The sequence below is a fragment of the Mugil cephalus genome, chromosome 14 (assembly GCF_022458985.1).
Source record: "Mugil cephalus isolate CIBA_MC_2020 chromosome 14, CIBA_Mcephalus_1.1, whole genome shotgun sequence".
Lineage (NCBI taxonomy): Eukaryota > Metazoa > Chordata > Actinopteri > Mugiliformes > Mugilidae > Mugil > Mugil cephalus.
The window spans coordinates 22,773,519-22,790,810 of NC_061783.1; the positions used below are offsets into that span (position 1 = coordinate 22,773,519).

The 17,292-nt window shown below is 43.4% G+C and overlaps 1 protein-coding gene across 2 annotated transcripts; it reads left to right on the forward strand.

Moving 5' to 3' along the window:
• Positions 1-1,186: 1,186 nt before the first annotated feature.
• LOC125020475 (polyhomeotic-like protein 1) lies at positions 1,187-16,771 on the forward strand. 2 transcript variants are annotated; one of them, XM_047605825.1, is made up of 15 exons: positions 1,187-1,388; positions 2,908-3,040; positions 4,310-4,426; positions 5,652-5,729; positions 5,821-5,949; positions 6,034-6,210; positions 6,297-6,378; positions 7,432-8,459; positions 8,609-8,738; positions 8,821-8,996; positions 9,082-9,166; positions 10,290-10,377; positions 11,916-12,159; positions 13,444-13,660; positions 14,802-16,771. In XM_047605825.1, exons 2-15 carry the CDS (start codon positions 2,918-2,920, stop codon positions 14,951-14,953), a joined length of 2,826 nt encoding a protein of 941 aa, XP_047461781.1. In that variant the 5' UTR covers positions 1,187-1,388; positions 2,908-2,917; the 3' UTR covers positions 14,954-16,771. The 2 variants fall into 2 exon arrangements, with proteins under 2 accessions (XP_047461781.1, XP_047461782.1); XM_047605826.1 differs by having other exon boundaries at positions 1,189-1,388; positions 11,934-12,159.
• Positions 16,772-17,292: the final 521 nt, after the last annotated feature.

The window sequence follows — 17,292 nt, forward strand, 5'->3', positions numbered from 1 at the left end:
AATGAGAATAACATTAAGAATTTATTAAGTTAAAAAACAATAACATTAAAAATGGGAATAAGATTAAATGTCAAGATTTATTTTCTTTCTATTGTTATTGTGAACAAATAACTTTCATATTTTGCATAATATATTTGATATTTTTATATTTAGGTTTCTCATTTTGTGTCTTTAATCTTCTCTCCACTGTTTTTAGCTACAATTTCAGTTCAATTCAAATTGTTTATTTCAAACCAAACAGACTAAACGAATATGAACTAACAACACAACAACAACACAACACAACAACACAACAACACAACCCTCTCGTCTTCCTCATGTCTCATCTTCATCCTGATACTTTTCAAAGACTCTAAAGTTTCTAAACTTTAAAATTTTGACCTGGTTTTAAACACAAATACACAAATCCTTCCTTCCTTCCTTCCTTCCTTCCTTCCTTCCTTCCTTCCTTCCTATCTTCCTTCCTTCTTTCCTTCCTTCCATTCATTCTCCTTCCTTCCTTCCTTCCTTCCTTCCTTCCTTCCTTCCTTCCTTCCTTCCTTCCTTTCATTCATTCTCTTTCCTTCCTGCCTTCCTTCCTTCCTTCCTTCCTTCCTTCCTTTCATTCATTCTCTTTCCTTCATGCCTTCCTTCCTTCCTTCCTTCCTTCCATCCCCTTTCATTCATTCTCTTCCTTCCTTCCTTCCTTCCTTCCTTCCTTCCTTCCTTCCTTCCTTCCTTCCTCTCATTCATTCTCTTCCTTCCTTCCTTTGTTGCATTAGATTAAAGTTTTGTCTTAAATTATATATTTTTATAACTGTCTCTCTCCCTGAACAGTTTTTTAATGTAATTAAGTAAAAGTTTAGGAACATTTCATTGAACTAAATGAGGCCAAACAGTAAAACTAGAGCTGAACTTTAGTGTTTCCAGGTATTTCAGAGAGAATCCTTTAACGGGTTAAACCCACACCAGGAGCAGGAGGAGGTGGAGGAGGTGGAGGGAGGGAGGGAGGGGAGGGAGGGGGTCCTGTCCACTATTACCCCCCCCCCCCCATCCCCTCCCCCCTCTCCGTCCTGTCTCGTCATCCCGTCGCGCCGGAAGAGGCGGAGCAGGAGAGAAGGAGGCGTCTCCCTCAGACAACACATCAGCTGCAAATTTATGCACAAGAGTAAAATCAGAGCTGCTCCTCCTCCTCCTCCTGCTCCTCCTCCTCCTCCTCCTCCTCCTGCTCCTCCTCCTCCTGCTGTGGCCGACCGTCCTGCACATCATCACCATCACCATCATCATCATCATTAGAAGCAGAGGAGCAGAGGATCCATCCGCGCACCCGTCAGCCAGCGGAGCCCGGGGAGGACGCTCGGTCTCTGGGAGCTTCTGCAGGAGGAGGCTGACGATCCGGAGCAGAGACGGTAAGACCCGGACCCGGAGCCGGAGCGCAGAGTCCGAGTCCGAGCCCGAGCCCGAGCCAGCTCCCGGGATGCTACCGCCGGGATGCTAGGAGGGCTAGCCTCCGGTGGACCCGCTGGTGCCTGGCGTGGAACATGGAGGGCAGCTAGCTAGCGTTAGCTCTGTGTCTGCAGCTGCAGCCGAGTGAGGAAGAGGATGAGGAAGAGGACGAGGGGGCAGGAGCTGGGGCAGGAGGGTGTGATGGCTGAGAGGGAGAGATGCAGCAGGGACAGAGACAGAGGAGCCCCCGCCCCCCCCGAACACCTGGTTTAAATAAATACATCCACATCAGAGATGCATTTAATAATCAGGTGTGAAATATGCAGCCGGCGGACCAGAAGCGGCCCCCGGAGGGTCCAGTCAGGGCCGAGGAGGGACACATTTACAAAGAGCTGAAAACTACATTAACTGCTGTTGCTTAGGTTCACGCAGTTTTAGAGGAAGTTGTGGACACAACACAACATTGAGACCTGGAACCATAAACAAATGACACGTGTTTTTCTGCAGAAACGTCAGATTATTCATGACTTGTTTTCTAATCGTGGAGTTTATTGAATGTAAACATGTTTATAACGTACATTTAAAAACATTTAGAGTCGTTGTTGTGTTTCTGGTCCGACATCAAACTGGGCTGAATGTTTCCCCTCAGGCAAAAATATAGACACACGTCCATCATCAGCTCTTTATTTGATTTAAAAAGTCAAACCTGATTTAAGCTAATTTGCATCTGCAGCCGTTTTTTTTTTTTTAAGTATTTATTCATAGTTTCATCTTTGTAAATATTTGCAGAGCGGCACATTCTGCTCTGATATGATGCGTTCAAGTGCAGGGTTTTAAAATTACACTATGAATAAGGAATAAAATAATATCTGCTCACATGATGCACGAGACAAAAAATTAAAACTACAAACTAGTGCACGGTTTGGATCGACAGTTTTGGATTAAATGCTACTTGAATTTTCTTTTCTTTTTCCAACTTTATTTATTGAACATTTTTGAACATCATAAAAATGTAGTTAGCATCAATTTGTCACAACTAAATGTCAACTCCCTCCCCACACACCACCGCCCCCTTCAGGACAATTGCTGGAGAAAATTAAAAATTAAAATTTAAAAAAATAATAAAAAAAAAAAACAGGAGGAAGAAATGGAAAAAAAAGAATTTTAGCTAAATTTTAGCTATAAAATAAATAAATACAAATAAGAAAAAAATTAATAAAGTAATAAAAGTAAAATTCTACTATTTAATCTTTGTATCAAATTTAGTTTTAGTTGTGGATGTTTTTTTTTTGTTTTTTTTGTGTGTTCAATTACCAGATTTTGAAATTTCACTTTTTAAAAAAAGATGTCCCAGGACGTTAGCGCCCCCATGTGTCGTGGAGGGATGAGGTTCTGATGCTGGAACATTTAAACCAAACTCTTCTGCTCTGGTCTCATCTGTCTGCGTTTTGACGTTTTTTTGTCGGCGGTTGTGTTTTTCAGCGTCGTCGCCATGGAGACGGACGGAGAGCAGAACCAGCAGGGGGCCTCGACCAATGGGAGCGCGGCGTCCGGGACGAGCTCCCGCCCGTCGCCCATGAACTCCATGTCTCTGTACGAGCGGCAGGCGGTCCAGGTGGGTACACGCCGCTTTATTAGGGACAGTCTGACTGCTGAGTGAACCGGTTCATGTCTGAGTGATGGGGGGGGGGAGGAGGGGGGGTGTTTGTCTTCATGGTTTCTGACTCATGGACACAAATGTGATGGAGAGTGACTGAGGAGGAGTGATCGGGGTGTTTTTCTCTGTACTCGCTGCCGTTTGTCTTTCTGTCACCCTGAACCTCTACACTCACTTTCATTCCCTCAACGTATGACGGAGCCTCTGCTCATACATCAGGCAGCTACAGCATCATCATCATCATCATCATCATCATCATCCGTCCATTTTTACCTCCATCTGAGCCGTCTCCCTGTTTGTCCTCAGAGGATCCGTCCATTTATTTATTGATTTCATTTTTGCTTTTCAAACAAACAGTTATTAAATTTTTGGTTAAAATCCAACAAAAAGAGACAATAGTACTTCATTATTTTATCCTGTGGTCTACAACCAAAAAGAGAAAGTTAATGTTAATATTCCTTCTACTGATTTAGATAAAAAACAAAATGAAAAACAAACAGTTGCCAACATCTGGAATTTACAGCAGTCAACACTCGACCTTGTGTCATAAAATCTGAATATTTTTCCAAAGTCAGAGCTTCTAAAAATCTGTTTTCTGCTTTAGTTCTTTCTGGTTTCTGTTTTCACACATTAAAGCTTTTATTTTAGTCTAAAACTAAACTTGAAAAACCACCTTTAGGGTCAGTGCATAACTGAGGGACAACTAGATTTCACTAAAATGTAACTAAATAAATAACAACCACCCTCTAATTAGGTAAACAATCATAAAATGAGCTCATATAAAGTGAGTTTTGTTGAGATAATCGTGACTGATGTTTCTTTTTTTTAAATTTTATGTGGAAAATAACAAGTTGTGGCCCAGAAATGACTTTGAGCTCAGCTTCCCATCACAAACACATTCCACGTCTCCAGGACGTGTGTTAAATCCAAATCACATGACCTGCTCCGAGGTTCGTTCTTCCTCCTCTTCATTAGTTATTTAATAGAAAGTAGTTTGGATTTATCACACGTCAACAACATGTTTATGAATAACTGTCAGTTATAATATTTAGAAGAATCTTTCTATAAAAATACCACGTGGTGACTGGTTATAGTTGGTTTTAGGCCTGAAAACAGACAGAATGTGATCGACTATGTTAAACCCACAGTTCCTGTCATTGACCCCGTCTTGTCCTCCCCGTCCCCGTCTTGTCCCCGTCTTATCTCGTCCCCGTCTCGTCCCTCCAGGCCCTGCAGGCGTTGCAGAGGCAGCCCAACGCTGCTCAGTACTTCCAGCAGCTGATGCTGCAGCAGCAGATCAACAGCGCTCAGCTCCAGAACCTGGCGGCCGTGCAACAAGTGAAGGTGAGAACGAAGGCAACGCAAACTCCTCCTCCTCCTCTAACAGTCGCCATGGCGACAGCCATGCATCATCATCGATTCTGTTTATCGATCCGATTAATTCTCATCGATTCCTCCTGCTGTTGTTTTAATAAACTTAAGTAGGAGCTCACGGTTTCATGTAAACAACAGACATTTTTATTGAGTTTCTAAACGAGACATAAGTAAACGAACAGAAAACTGGTATCTGGATCCTCACGGGTTCTGCTCCGCTGAGACGTGTTGACCAGAGATTGTGAAGCACGTGGTGGTTCTCTGGGTATTTAAGGCCGTGCGATTAAAAAAAGATGTTGATGTGGGATATTGTCAGGATCGATCAGTCGCCTGCAAATGAAATGAAGAGAACAAAGCTTTCCCTCCAGATTAACATCACCAGCCAAGAAAAAGTAACAGGAATAAAGAGTAGACTGTATAAAAAGATAAATAATAAGATTAAAAACGTAGAATAGAATAAACAATGTACAACTATTGGCAAATATACAAAAGGTAAATTGCAACAGAAAGTAACTGGATTGTGACACAAAGTATTTCATGACAAACCGAAGGTGTTGAACTGTAAAGTAGAATATTTCACAGAGATGCACAAAGGTTTTAATCGTTTGTCAGCAGTAATTATGACAATTAAAATCATAGCAAAATAACATTACCAGTCTTAAGATAATAGATTGTGGACTTGCAACTTGAACGGTTTACTTTGTATTTGGACTTAAACGCATGAAGGATTCGTTCCAGGATTTTTTTTAAATGTTAATCCATCATCCACTCTGCTGCCCTCTGTTTAAACGTGTCAGTAAAGCGTCAGAAGGCGTTAACTTCATGAAGTGTAGTTATAGTCAGATCACTGGCCGTGATGGAGGCTGCAAAGATCTCAGAGTGGTGATTTATCTTCATCTTCTTCCACCTCGTTAACGTTTCCTCCTGGTTTTTATCATCAGATATTTAGTTTAATCTCGTCTTAGTCACTGAGAAAATAGTCCTGGAGGTGAACTCTGACCTCATGCCCCCCCCCCTCCTCGTCCTCCCAGAGCAAAATAAACCAACTCCAACTCCAAACCTCAAGGTTTCCTCTAAAGACAGACAGAAAACAAAGAGACACGTCCTGCTCCGACCGCACCGCGGCCTTTCGTCCACATCATCACTGAGCTGAGCTTTGACTGAAACCTAAACTCCTTGTCCTCCGTCCTCTAAGGCGACGCTTGCAGCCAGTCGCCAGTCGAGTCCCTCCAGCAGCAGCAGCGGCTCGTCTCAGACGACCAGCACCACATCCGTACGTACGAGGAGAAACCAGTTAAAACCTGACGTGGCTGTTTTTTTTTTTTTTGTACGTACTGACGCTGCACATGTTCTTCACCCTTCAGGCCAGCGCGACGTCCGGATCGGGAGCGACCGCCAGCAGCCGACCCATGGGCGCCTCGGCGACGTCCACCATCAGCCAGTCGGTGCTGCTGAGCGGGACGGCGGGGGGCCAGGGGCAGATGTACCTGAGGGTGAGTTTTCATCAGTAACCCCGCCCCCCCTCATGTGTAACCTCCCCTCCCCTCCGGTTCATGTGTCCGTTTAACGCCTCACAGGTCAACCGCTCTCTGAGGGCGCCCCTCTCCTCGCAGCTCATCTTTATGCCCGGCAACACGGCGACCGCTGCCGTGGCAACCGTCACCCAGCAACCCCAGACTCAGCAGCAGCAGCAGCAGCAGCAGGAGGTGACGCCGGCTTCCTCCACCACCGCCAGTCAGTCAGATAACGACCAGGTGTGTGGAGGAAACTTTTAAGTCAAACGATAATAACACGGGTTGGACCATGCGTTCTCACTCAGGTTTTTTTTTTATTTCCGTAGGCGCAGAACTTAGCCATGAGAGGGGTGTCCAGTCCCAAAGGAGTCGGGGTTAAGACCGAAGCCCCAGAGAGGAGTGACACAGGTAGGACAATACGTCCTGATCCGACTCCCGGTCTGATCTTAACTCACCGATGGACAACATTCAAAGTGTGGCTGAACAGGGGGAAGCTGCTCTTTCTGAAAAATGAGAAATGATGACACCACTGCTGCTGTTGGCTACAGGTTTGGGCGGTAACGCAAAGACCGGGGAGGAATTTGTTGGTCAAAAACGAAGTTAGTTCTACCCTTGAGACGTCACAAAGGTCGTCCAGACAAAACCACAACTCCCCAGTGTTCAGCCACACTATGAATTTAATTTAAAAACCACATGCTTTAATGGATCGTCGGCGAAAAACTTTTCCTATAGAGTCGACTGGATTCGGTCCAGCGAATCTTTCTTTCACTCAGAGTTAACGTGGAGAGAGGAGTTCGTACCTTTTTATTCTCTGCTCCAGAAATGTTCTGGTTCTCCAACACTGCCATAAACGTCCTAACTCTCTCTGGAAGATTAGTCTCCAGGAAACGTTTTCTCTTCTTTTAAAGCGTTCAGTGTTTATCTGAGACCTGAGACTTGACTAAAGATGAACTATTATACTGTGATGATGAGTAAATATTGTAGAATAATAAACTAAATTAAATGTTATCAAGATGAAATGAATTATGGTTTCATTTATATTTAAACATATTTAACCTGTTATTTCTGTAATGTCAATAGCAGCGCGACCAGCTACCGTAATAGACATAGTATGTGTGCAACATTTTATTTATTTTTTTTTTCATTCATAAAAGGCTAAAATTGGGGACATTTTCTGGGGACAGCTTTAGCTGGAGGACAGGTCATTTCAAAAGGGGGCCGTCCCCAGAAATCAGGGACATCTGGTCACCTGTGTGGCACAAGTCTTCTCGTTTCAAATGCACCATGTATGACGGTATATTAAAAATTTATATCATAACGGATAAAAATAGCGGCATTTGCCCTAGAAGAGAGGACTCCATGGATTCTCATATAATTTCATTTGTAGGTTCCTCCATGTTTTGCCATAAACCCAACGAAGAAGAAGAAGAAATGTTTAACAGATTTCTTGTCTTTCTCCAGCTGCCTTCTCTCTGGTCCAGCCCTCGAACACCCCGTCGCCCTCCAAGCCGAGCCAGACTCAGCCCCAACCTCCCCACATCAAAATCCCCACCTACCCCCAACCGACCAACCTCAAAGCTCACCCCTCCTCCTCCTCCTCCACCTCTGGTGCCTCCTCTTCCTCCTCCACCTCCTCCACCTCCTCCATCCCTCTGTCCCAGCTCCTGCTTCACGGAACCAGAACCCTAACCACGGGAACCACCGCCCCCACGGCGGCAGCAGCGCACACCCTGGTCCTGACGTCCAACGCGGCGCCCCAGCCCCACGGGTACCCGGTCGGCACGGCGACCATCAAGCCGGCGGTCAACGCTCAGACCCTGGTGGTGCAGCCTCTCCAGAAGGCGTCTCCGGGCGGGGAGAAGCAAGGCCACGGGAACGGACCCGTCCCCATCCAGCCCAAGACTCTGCAGGGGCTCCGCCTCCCCCTCCAGCTCCCTTCGAGGAACCCTCCCCCCATACTGCCCGCCCCGCCTCCCGCCAGCAGTTCCTCTCAGAACCCCCAGGCGCCGCCGCCGCCGCCGCCACCACCGCCGCCGCCGCCACCACACATCCCGGTCCAGATAGTGGGGGCCCGGCAGAGCACCCTGGGGAACGCCCAGGCCCTGGCCCTGGCCCGGGGGAGCTGCAGCCACGACGGAGCCGCCGTCCTCAGCAGCTCGTCCAGCCTCCTCACCATGGTGGCGTCCATCGCCTCCCGGGAGGGCGGGGTCGTGGGCCGGGGGGTGGGGCTCAAGACGCTCCACTCGCCCCAGGAGGCCCCTCCCTTGGCTCAGGTGTCCCAGGTGCATCCGCAGGCGAAGAATCAGAGTCAGAACGGACCCCTGGCTCCGAGCCCCGCCCCCTCCCAGCCCCCCAGCGTCACGGCTCCGCCCTCCTCCGTGTCCCGCTCCGCCCTCTCCCTCCCCCTGGTGGCGGCGACCGAGGAGCAGAGAGGAGCGGCGGCCGGCGTGACGGCTAACGGAGACTCGGCGGGAGGCCAGACGCCACAGGTCAGCTCAGTCTTTATGCATGTAGAAGATAATCAGCCATAACATTATGACCACCTTCCTAACATTGTCTAGGTCATAGTATAGACAGTCAATATTTGCTTCTTCTTCTTTAGTCTTTTAAAGGACTTGTAACTTGTACCTGTTCTCAGGTGAAGCAGGTGACCCCCTGCCTAAAAAGAAAGTCGGATTCAGTCAACGATGAAGACGGCCCCCCTCCCCCGCGGCTCCAGCCAATCAGAGAGCACACATCCAGTCTCCCGGCCAACGCCGTCGACGCAGGTGACGACCCCGAGACTCGAATCTCGTACCTGCTGCTGTTGGCATAAAGACGCGTTAATTTAAAAAACCCTTCTCCCTCCAGGCTCTGCTGCTCCTCCTCCTGTCTCCTCCTCCTCTCCCTCCCCAGTGCTGGTGGTGTCTCGTGGGGTCTGCGCTCAGGGCGAGAGAGCCCCGCCTCCCCAGGCCGTGGTCAAACCGCAGGTTCTCACACACCTCATAGAGGGCTTTGTCATCCAGGAAGGGGCGGAGCCTTTCCCCGTGCGTACATGGGATTTGTAGTTTCACAGAGCAGGCGTGTAGTCCACGTCGATAGAAATATTGAACGCTTCTGTTTAACCGACAGGTGTGTGGTCCGGTGAAGGACTCGGCCGGCGAGGACTTGACCAACGACGATCTGGATGTGAACCAATCAGAGACCACGGCAACAGGTAACAAAGTGCTGCCTTCAAGGCGCATCTGAGGGTCGGAAATCTGAACTCTAAGCGGACGATATTAGAGATAAATTGTTTACATGGATGCTGAGTAAAAAAGATTTAATCAGATAATGTGTTTTAATCAAACCATCGATCAATGCAGAACTTTACTGGTGAAGATTCAACATGTTTTCTATCATATGCAAAGTAAAGACTGCAGTTTAGACAGTACAATCAAATTCTTTCTTTGCAAGTCCCCTCAATAACCCTCAATAAATTAGAGAAATGCTGTGGAGTGTCAAATTTCAGGAAAATTAGACAAATTAGGAACGAAACCTGTTAGCAACCAGTGACTCTCTGCTACTTCCGGTGTCTCACAGGAAGTTGAACCCATAATCGCGTCTTCATCAGCGCCTCCAGGAATAAGATGGATTTGATTTGCAGCGGAGACCAAAAAAAAAGATTGATTAATCAGAGTTTTTTGAGAAATATCAGATTTTAGCTGCTAAATGCTATGCTAACTGATATATATAGGTCTCAGTGGTTTAGAGTATTAGACGTCCACGTCTCCATCCATATGGATCCAGCTGTGGTTCGTCTTTTCTTTTTCTGCCTCCATGTTTTTACCCCACGTGGAGAATGGATTTATTCCACTAACCAGCAGATATTAAAGGATTAAACTGTCTCTCTGCATGTGACTGATCGGTCTGTTTCTGAATGAAGTGGTTTTATTTTTATGCTGCATCCATGTAAACGCAGCCACTGACTGGTGTGAAGTTATAAACGTATGGTTTTACGAGCACATCTGTGTAGTTAAAGGACATAAATCTGCTGTTTAAACTTCCAGCTAACTGTCAGTGGGAGAAAATAAGCCAGTTAGCTTTGCCAGAAATGAATACCGCTGCGTGAGTTGGGACAGAAGAAGAAAGAATCCTTGTTAGTTTGAGCCGTGGGATAATCACAGCCTTCCCGTTTGGAATTTAGCACCTCTGCAGCACAATGAAATGTCGTCGGAGCGTTTTCCACTCTGAGGAAGCTCCTTAAAGCTGTTCTCTAGTGTCATTTCTTTTCTGTACTGACGGTAGGAAATGATGCATTCACTGACCTCTTTTTTTTTTTTAAACTCTTCCCCCCTCAGTGCTGAAGTGTGAGTACTGTAAAAACTTTGCTCCTGCCAACCAGTTCAGAGGCACCAAGCGGTTCTGCTCCATGTCTTGTGCCAAGAGGTACTTCAACATGCATGAAATATGTTTATATGTGACCTGTGCAGTGGAGGCGGAGGCTCCTTAGATTATATGTCACCGTACTGCAAAGAGCTGCAGCCACTGACGGACGTCTCCTCTTATTCAGAGCACAGTTAGTCCCAGAGTCTGTGCTCTAACAAGTGCTAAAATCCAAATTTTTCTATTGAATATTTCACATTTTTCTCCTTTTTCACATCTTAAACCATTCCTTACTTTCACCTTTTACCCAAATGTGTTAAATTCTAACACCACTGGCTTTATTAAACTGGATAAACTCCTCTGAACCCTCAGGCATCTGTTTAATTTACTACCGTCTTGTGACCTTAGAGGACAAAAATGTCCAAAACTGATTTTTTTTTTCTGATTTGTTTATAAAAATCTCTTAAACCACAGTTCTTTACAAAACTACCATCAATTCAATCATTTTGAAGAATTTTAACTTTTAAATTACTTGAAGTCACACCTTAAAAACTTTAAAATAGCCACGAAGCTCAATAACACAAGCACAAAAAACAATGAAATTAACATTTCATGCATAAGCCCAATAATGTGGAAATGACCGTGGAACAAAACACTAAAACATTTCTCATATATTAAACCCTAATATTACAGAAAATGATTTTAATCCCCAGTATTGCAGGCGCCACGGCTGAGAGATTAATAAATGTTGTTATAATGGAGGTCAATGGGACACTTGTGTCAACTGTGGTTATAAGAGTGAAGTAAATTTTAAATCTGATGCTACACAAAAAAACTAATGTTGAAATCAAGACAAGATTTTAGATAATTTTGTTCATATCTAAGACTAATTTGGGAAAATATGGAAAATAGCTAATTTTTCATGTTTGTTTCGTAAAAAACAACAACAGTGACTTCAAGTAATCAAACTGGCATTTAAAGGGTTAAAATTCATCAAAATGGTTAAATTTTTGGTACTTTTGTAAAATGCTGAAGTTGAAAAAATGTTAATCAGTTAAGTTTTTATAGCAGTTTTCTTTTTTTCATGGACGTTTTTGTTAGCTAACATCACAAGAGGGTGGTACATTTTTTTACACTGTTAATTAATTTATTTAGAATTTTATAATTTGTGTAGAGGTAGACTTATAAAACTAACACAGCCAAATCAAGAGGAAAGTTTTGCCCAAATGGACAAAAATGTCCCTAATTTTTCCTGAGGGTTAATGTCGTTATTTCATTTTTCATGTCACTGAACTCGTGACGTCTGTGTCCTACGTCGGGTGAATCCTCAGGCGGCTGTAGCTTCAGATTTCCCAGCATGCACGTCTGTCAGTCTGCAGCACGGCCCAGGAAACTGTGTGTTGTCATTATAAATGTTTCACTATATAAACAATGCCCTGCCTGCATTGTTTGCTTCTGCTTTGCATTTGCTCCTTTGCCCACTGCGGCGGTATAGCTCATAGAATACAGCTTTTTATACCGCGTATGGTGCAAAAAAACAAACTGTGTGTTGCTCGTCTTGGCTTCAGTACCGTATATGTCACTCTTTGTCTACGATACAGTATGTATTGGTTCCCCAGGTACAACGTCAGCTTCAGGCAGCACTTCTGCGTGCGGCAGGGCCACGGCCAGCGTCAGGGTCCGGGTCAGGACCGAGGCGTGGGCCAGGTCGACGGCCGCGGCCACGGTCACGGCCACCTCTCCAACTCGGACGAGGAGGGAGGCATCGCCAGGAGGAGGGTCCCCCGGAGGACCAGCTCGGAGATCGCCAGCGCCAAGATAGCGGGGAGGCCCATACCTGTCAAGGTGAGACGTTTTTTTTATCTGCTCAAAGTCGCCGTGGACGTTAAACCTCCAGGTCTGAGCGGTGAAGCTCATGTGGAAGTGCAAAAAACTGCAGTTCATCAAGTGGCCACTAGAGGCTACGAAAAGGAGCAAATCCCCATAGACTTCCATGTTAAAATGACCAACTTTACAAGAAGTATTAAAAGACGTACTAAGACGTTTAAAAACCAAGCAACAATGTCCTCATATGTGGACACTGGGATAATTTCATTATTTATAATAAAGTCACCAATATGTGACAAAATATATAATTGTTTATTTTAACCAAAACCTGAATTGCAAGTCCTCGAACAAGTACCTGCTAATTATCGACGTTTAAGCTCGTTGCTAATGATAAAATTGGTTAAATTGTCACTTTATATCAAACTAGAAACATTTTGTACTTTGTCTGTTGAATGAATCCGATGAAATGTAAATTATCAGTCTAGTGTATTGACCCTTTGCCACCACTAGATGGCAGACTACTACAGCGTCCACTAACGGGAACAGTGGGTTTATATGAAGCAGAAGAAGCTGCAATAAAACCTGAAACTTAATGTCCCCGTATGAGGACGCAGGGTCTCAGGATGTTAAACATGTTTACATTTTATTTTTGGTCTTCTCTCAGTGTATGAAATATAGTAATATAGTAAATTTGCATATTATAGGAATAAATTCATACCATTGAGAAGTAATAGCATTTATTTATAAGTAGTAATTATTATATGTATTTACTATGGAAGCTGGATAACTAATTAAATTATACTGATAAGTTTTTAACTTTTAACTCAAAACTGCCAAGTGCAGGATTTAGTTTTGATTGAGTTTGTGTTTGTGTTGTTTTTTGTATGTATTGTATATGTACGTACATGTATGCATGTCACGTGTTTTCTTTCCCTTTTATCATGTGTGTAAATCAGAGATTTAATTTTTTAAGGCCACTCATAAATACAACTACGAGGCGGTGAGAGTAGTTATACTTTTGAGGATTTATTAATTTATTTTTAGTATGTTTTCATGTTAAAAGACTAAAACACAGGTTGAAACATAAACTGATAAACACAGTGTTGGACTAACAGGAACCAGCTCTAAGCTAAAAGTGCTCAGAAGTATGTGGACGCTTGTGTGTAAGTATGTGAATCACATAAGGAATGTCGCCCTCTAGTGGCTGCTGTGAAACCTTCCTGTCTGTTTAGTTTGGTGCAACTTTAAAGTTCTTTGCTGCCTTGCTCACCGGCTCCTCTGCCCCCCCCCCCCCAATCACAGTGCCGTTCAGAGTCCAGCCACTCGGAGGACGAGTCCAGTGTAGAGGAGGACGAGGACGACCCCGTGTCCCTCTCGCCCGCCTCCTCGGCCTCCTGCCACCAGGCTCCTCCTCCCCCCCTGCTCCCCACGGAGGAGAGCTCGATGCCCGGCTGCCTGCCCGCTAGCGCCGCCCACTGGAGCGTGGAGGAAGTGTCGCAGTTCATCTCCTCGCTACAAGGTACAAGAAGCTCTGACGCTGGTCCAGCAGCTCTGCTGGTGTCATTTATGAACAGTGTTGATATGCAGATAGATAGATAAACATGATTATTATATAAAGAGAAACCTATTAGAAGACATTTTTACTGTAATTATCAGGTATTTGAGTTTCTTCATAATAACCTCCTCTAGGGATGTTTATATGCAAACTCTCAAAAGAGTTAAAGTGAATAATGGAAACTCAGATTTTTTTTTTTTTATTATGATTATTTTTGTTTTTACTTTTGCACTGAAGTTGTGACTCTTGCAAATCTTCTCAACCCTAAAACTAAACCCAGTAAAAGCAAAGTCAGATCTGATGCAGTACATAAATCCAACAATACATATTAACTACAGGAATGTATTTCTATGGCTTTCCTTTCATTTCAAACGTTGTGTCCTGTGCAATTTTTTTTTATTATTATGTTATAATTCTTTATTTTATCCCAGAGGAAAGCAGGGCTGGTTTTATATATCATAGGTCTTCAACAGGGGTTCTGCGACCCCTAGGGGCTGTGTGGAGGTACTGCACAAAATCTTTGGTTGATTAGACATTTTTTATACACGAAGATTGAAGATTGAAGATTGAAGATCACTTTATTGATGCCTGCAGGGAAATGCTTTTGTCCAAGAGTCACGAAATAAGAAAAGAACATATATGAACAACACATAGACATAAGAATAAAATAAAATAATAAGAATGAGGTTGAAATAAAAATGACAAAAAAGGCACAGTCTAAATTATGTGAAATATACAGTAAATAAAACATTTTCGCTAAAGTTTGTCGGTATAATGTTTATGATGTTCTGCTTTCCATCAACTCGCCGGGTTCAGTCTCATTAAAGGAGATAAAGCACGTTATAATGATTTTTTTTCTTGTTTCTGGAGCCACAGTTTTTGCATAGAAATTAATAAAAAAAGAAATTCAGAAATGAATTCCCAGTCCACGTCCCTGTATTTAGAGAGAAGGTTTCGAGCTTCACATAGACGACTTCTTTTGCTCCTTTTGTCTTCTCTCAGCGTAGACTGAACTAAATCATTGGCACATTCATCAGTAATGACGGCTCTAAAATATGTTTCCCCTCTCATCATCCTTTCCTCTCTCTTTCCGTCCCGTCCTCAGGCTGCGAGGAACTCGCCTCCCAGTTCCTGTCGCAGGAGATCGACGGTCAGGCGCTGCTGCTGCTGAAGGAGGAGCATCTCATGTCCACCATGAACATCAAGCTGGGTCCCGCCCTGAAGATCTGCGCCCACATCAACAATCTGAGAGACTGATTTTCCTGGAACCTGTTCTAAAAGCTGGAGCCCTGGGCCGGTTCCACCCAGAACAGATACAGAACTGCAGGTGAATGTATGACGTTGTAGACGATGGCGATTGAAGGACACGTTTGCACGGGAATAATTAAACTCCTTGCAAAAAAAAAAAATAATATCCTGTTATATTTTTGAGAACGTACCTCCTCCCCCAGAGTTGCCCCAAAAATCAGTACAGAAAAAAGATCCTAAACGGAGGTTTTGAATGTATTTTGAAGTTAGAAATCGGTCGTATTCTTGCACAGGATTCACCCGTTTTACAATTTATTAAATTATTCGTTGAAAGTCATGATCTGAGTTCAACTAAACTATGGGAAATGAAAAGGAAATGCTAAGAAAATTGGTTTATTCATGTAGCATTAGCATTCGGCTATTTATGTTTCTGCAAAAGTTTAGTTTTTATCCCAGAGAAATATTTTGCGTGGGAGATTTTTGATTTAATTTTTAAAAGAATAGGCGCCGTCGTTTCGCCTGTTCCACATCCTACAGGGTACAGTTTATAGTACAGGGTACGAACCCAATCAAATCTAACCCCTCGAGGTTCAGAGAGTGTTTCATATTTCAAGAAGGGGAAAAATCTCAAATATTCATGTTGTCATGTGGTTTTCTCATGTTTTGAAGGATGCGTTTCAACCTCTGAGTTCAATAATCGGTTTCCAACGGAGAGACAGACTTGTAAGCGTAGGAGCTGGTCTGACTTCACGGTTATTATTTTTTATACACAGAGCACAACACAAAAACAAACAAACAAAAAAAAAGCATTTTCACACTTTTACACTCTTTCTAAGCTTTGTTTTTAACCAGAGGACTCACCGTTGATCATTTATCTCCAGGATTGTGTTATTAAAAGGTGGACTTGTGATGATAAGCTCTTATTTTGAAGTCTCCTTTAAGCTACGTTCAAGATCAAAACACAAAAAAACGTTTAAAAAAATGAGGAAGTCCAAGAAGAAACCCGAGGCCGGTAGCCGAATGTGGACCTACGTTTCTGTTTATAATATAAGTCTGAATGAATGACTGCGTGAATGAGAAGAAGAAAAACAAATACTGTAATAAGTGTAATATTTTGCCTTTCTATTTAAATGCACATTGTTTTAACCGTAGTCTCATGTTCTCTCTCTGTGAACCTCGTGGCCTTTCTCACTAGTTTCTCCGATAGGTTTAGGTGACGATTGTCTGTTTTCTAACTGCTTTTTCATATCATTCCTTGTTTTATATCAGTGCTTACTTTTTTACGATTCAAGCAATGACATCTGTTGCCTTTCCAAAAAAAAAAAAAAAAAAACCTGCGTCGTAGCGACCTTGATCAAGGGAACTTGCCGTCTTCCTCATAGCTTTGTCACATGACCTGTAACAATATTTACCTTTCTAGCTAGCTAGCTATCTTTGGCTTCGTTGTTAGTGACTGTGGCTATTACAGGATTTTTTTCTCTGTAATAATCTTTGATAGCTGTGTGTTTATATTCCAGTCTCTCCAGGATTTCGTCTTTAAATCGGTTGCTGCGTCTTGTGAAGACCAAATAAGGAGCCGCGACTGGTTTTAACCTTCATTGTAAATAAAACCGTAGCAGCACTTTTTCTCACCTTCATCTTCTGCAGAAGAAAGAAGTTTCTTTTCTTTTCTTTTTTTTTTTTTAAATATATATTTACATAAATAAGCTACTTGGGAGTTAAAATGTGTTTTTGCAATATTCAGTTAAACTGCAAAATCCTGGAGAGGCTGCGTTTGACGAGGAGAGGTTAATACTATCATGCAAATAAATAATCAAGGAACTGTGATGTCTGTGTTTTCTGTCTTTTGTTTTTTATTTTTAGGAATGAACGCAAAATAACCTAGATTCAGTGGTGTCAAACTTACATGTGTGTCAAAACTGACCCGCTAGAGCAGTGATTCCCAGCTAGTGTTGGTTCGCGACACAAAAGTGGGTTGCAGGCCTGTTTTCCTTGGGTCGGGGGACTTTGCCTGGGCCTAAACATAATAATTATATAAAATGTTAAGAAAAAAACAACAGATGCTGTGTCCGATATCGCCCCCTAACCCCTTATAGGACCCTATATAGTGTTTACTATGTAGGGGTTACGGCATTTTGTAGTGGTGCCTATATAGGGGTTGCTATAGCAACTATATAGCCATTTTGTAGTGGTGCCTATATAGGGGTTGCTATAGCAACTATATAGCCATTTTGTAGTGGTGCCTATATAGGGGTTGCTATATAGCAACCCCTATATAGGCACCACTACAAAATGGCTATATAGTTGCTATAGCAACCCCTATATAGGCACCACTACAAAATGGCCTA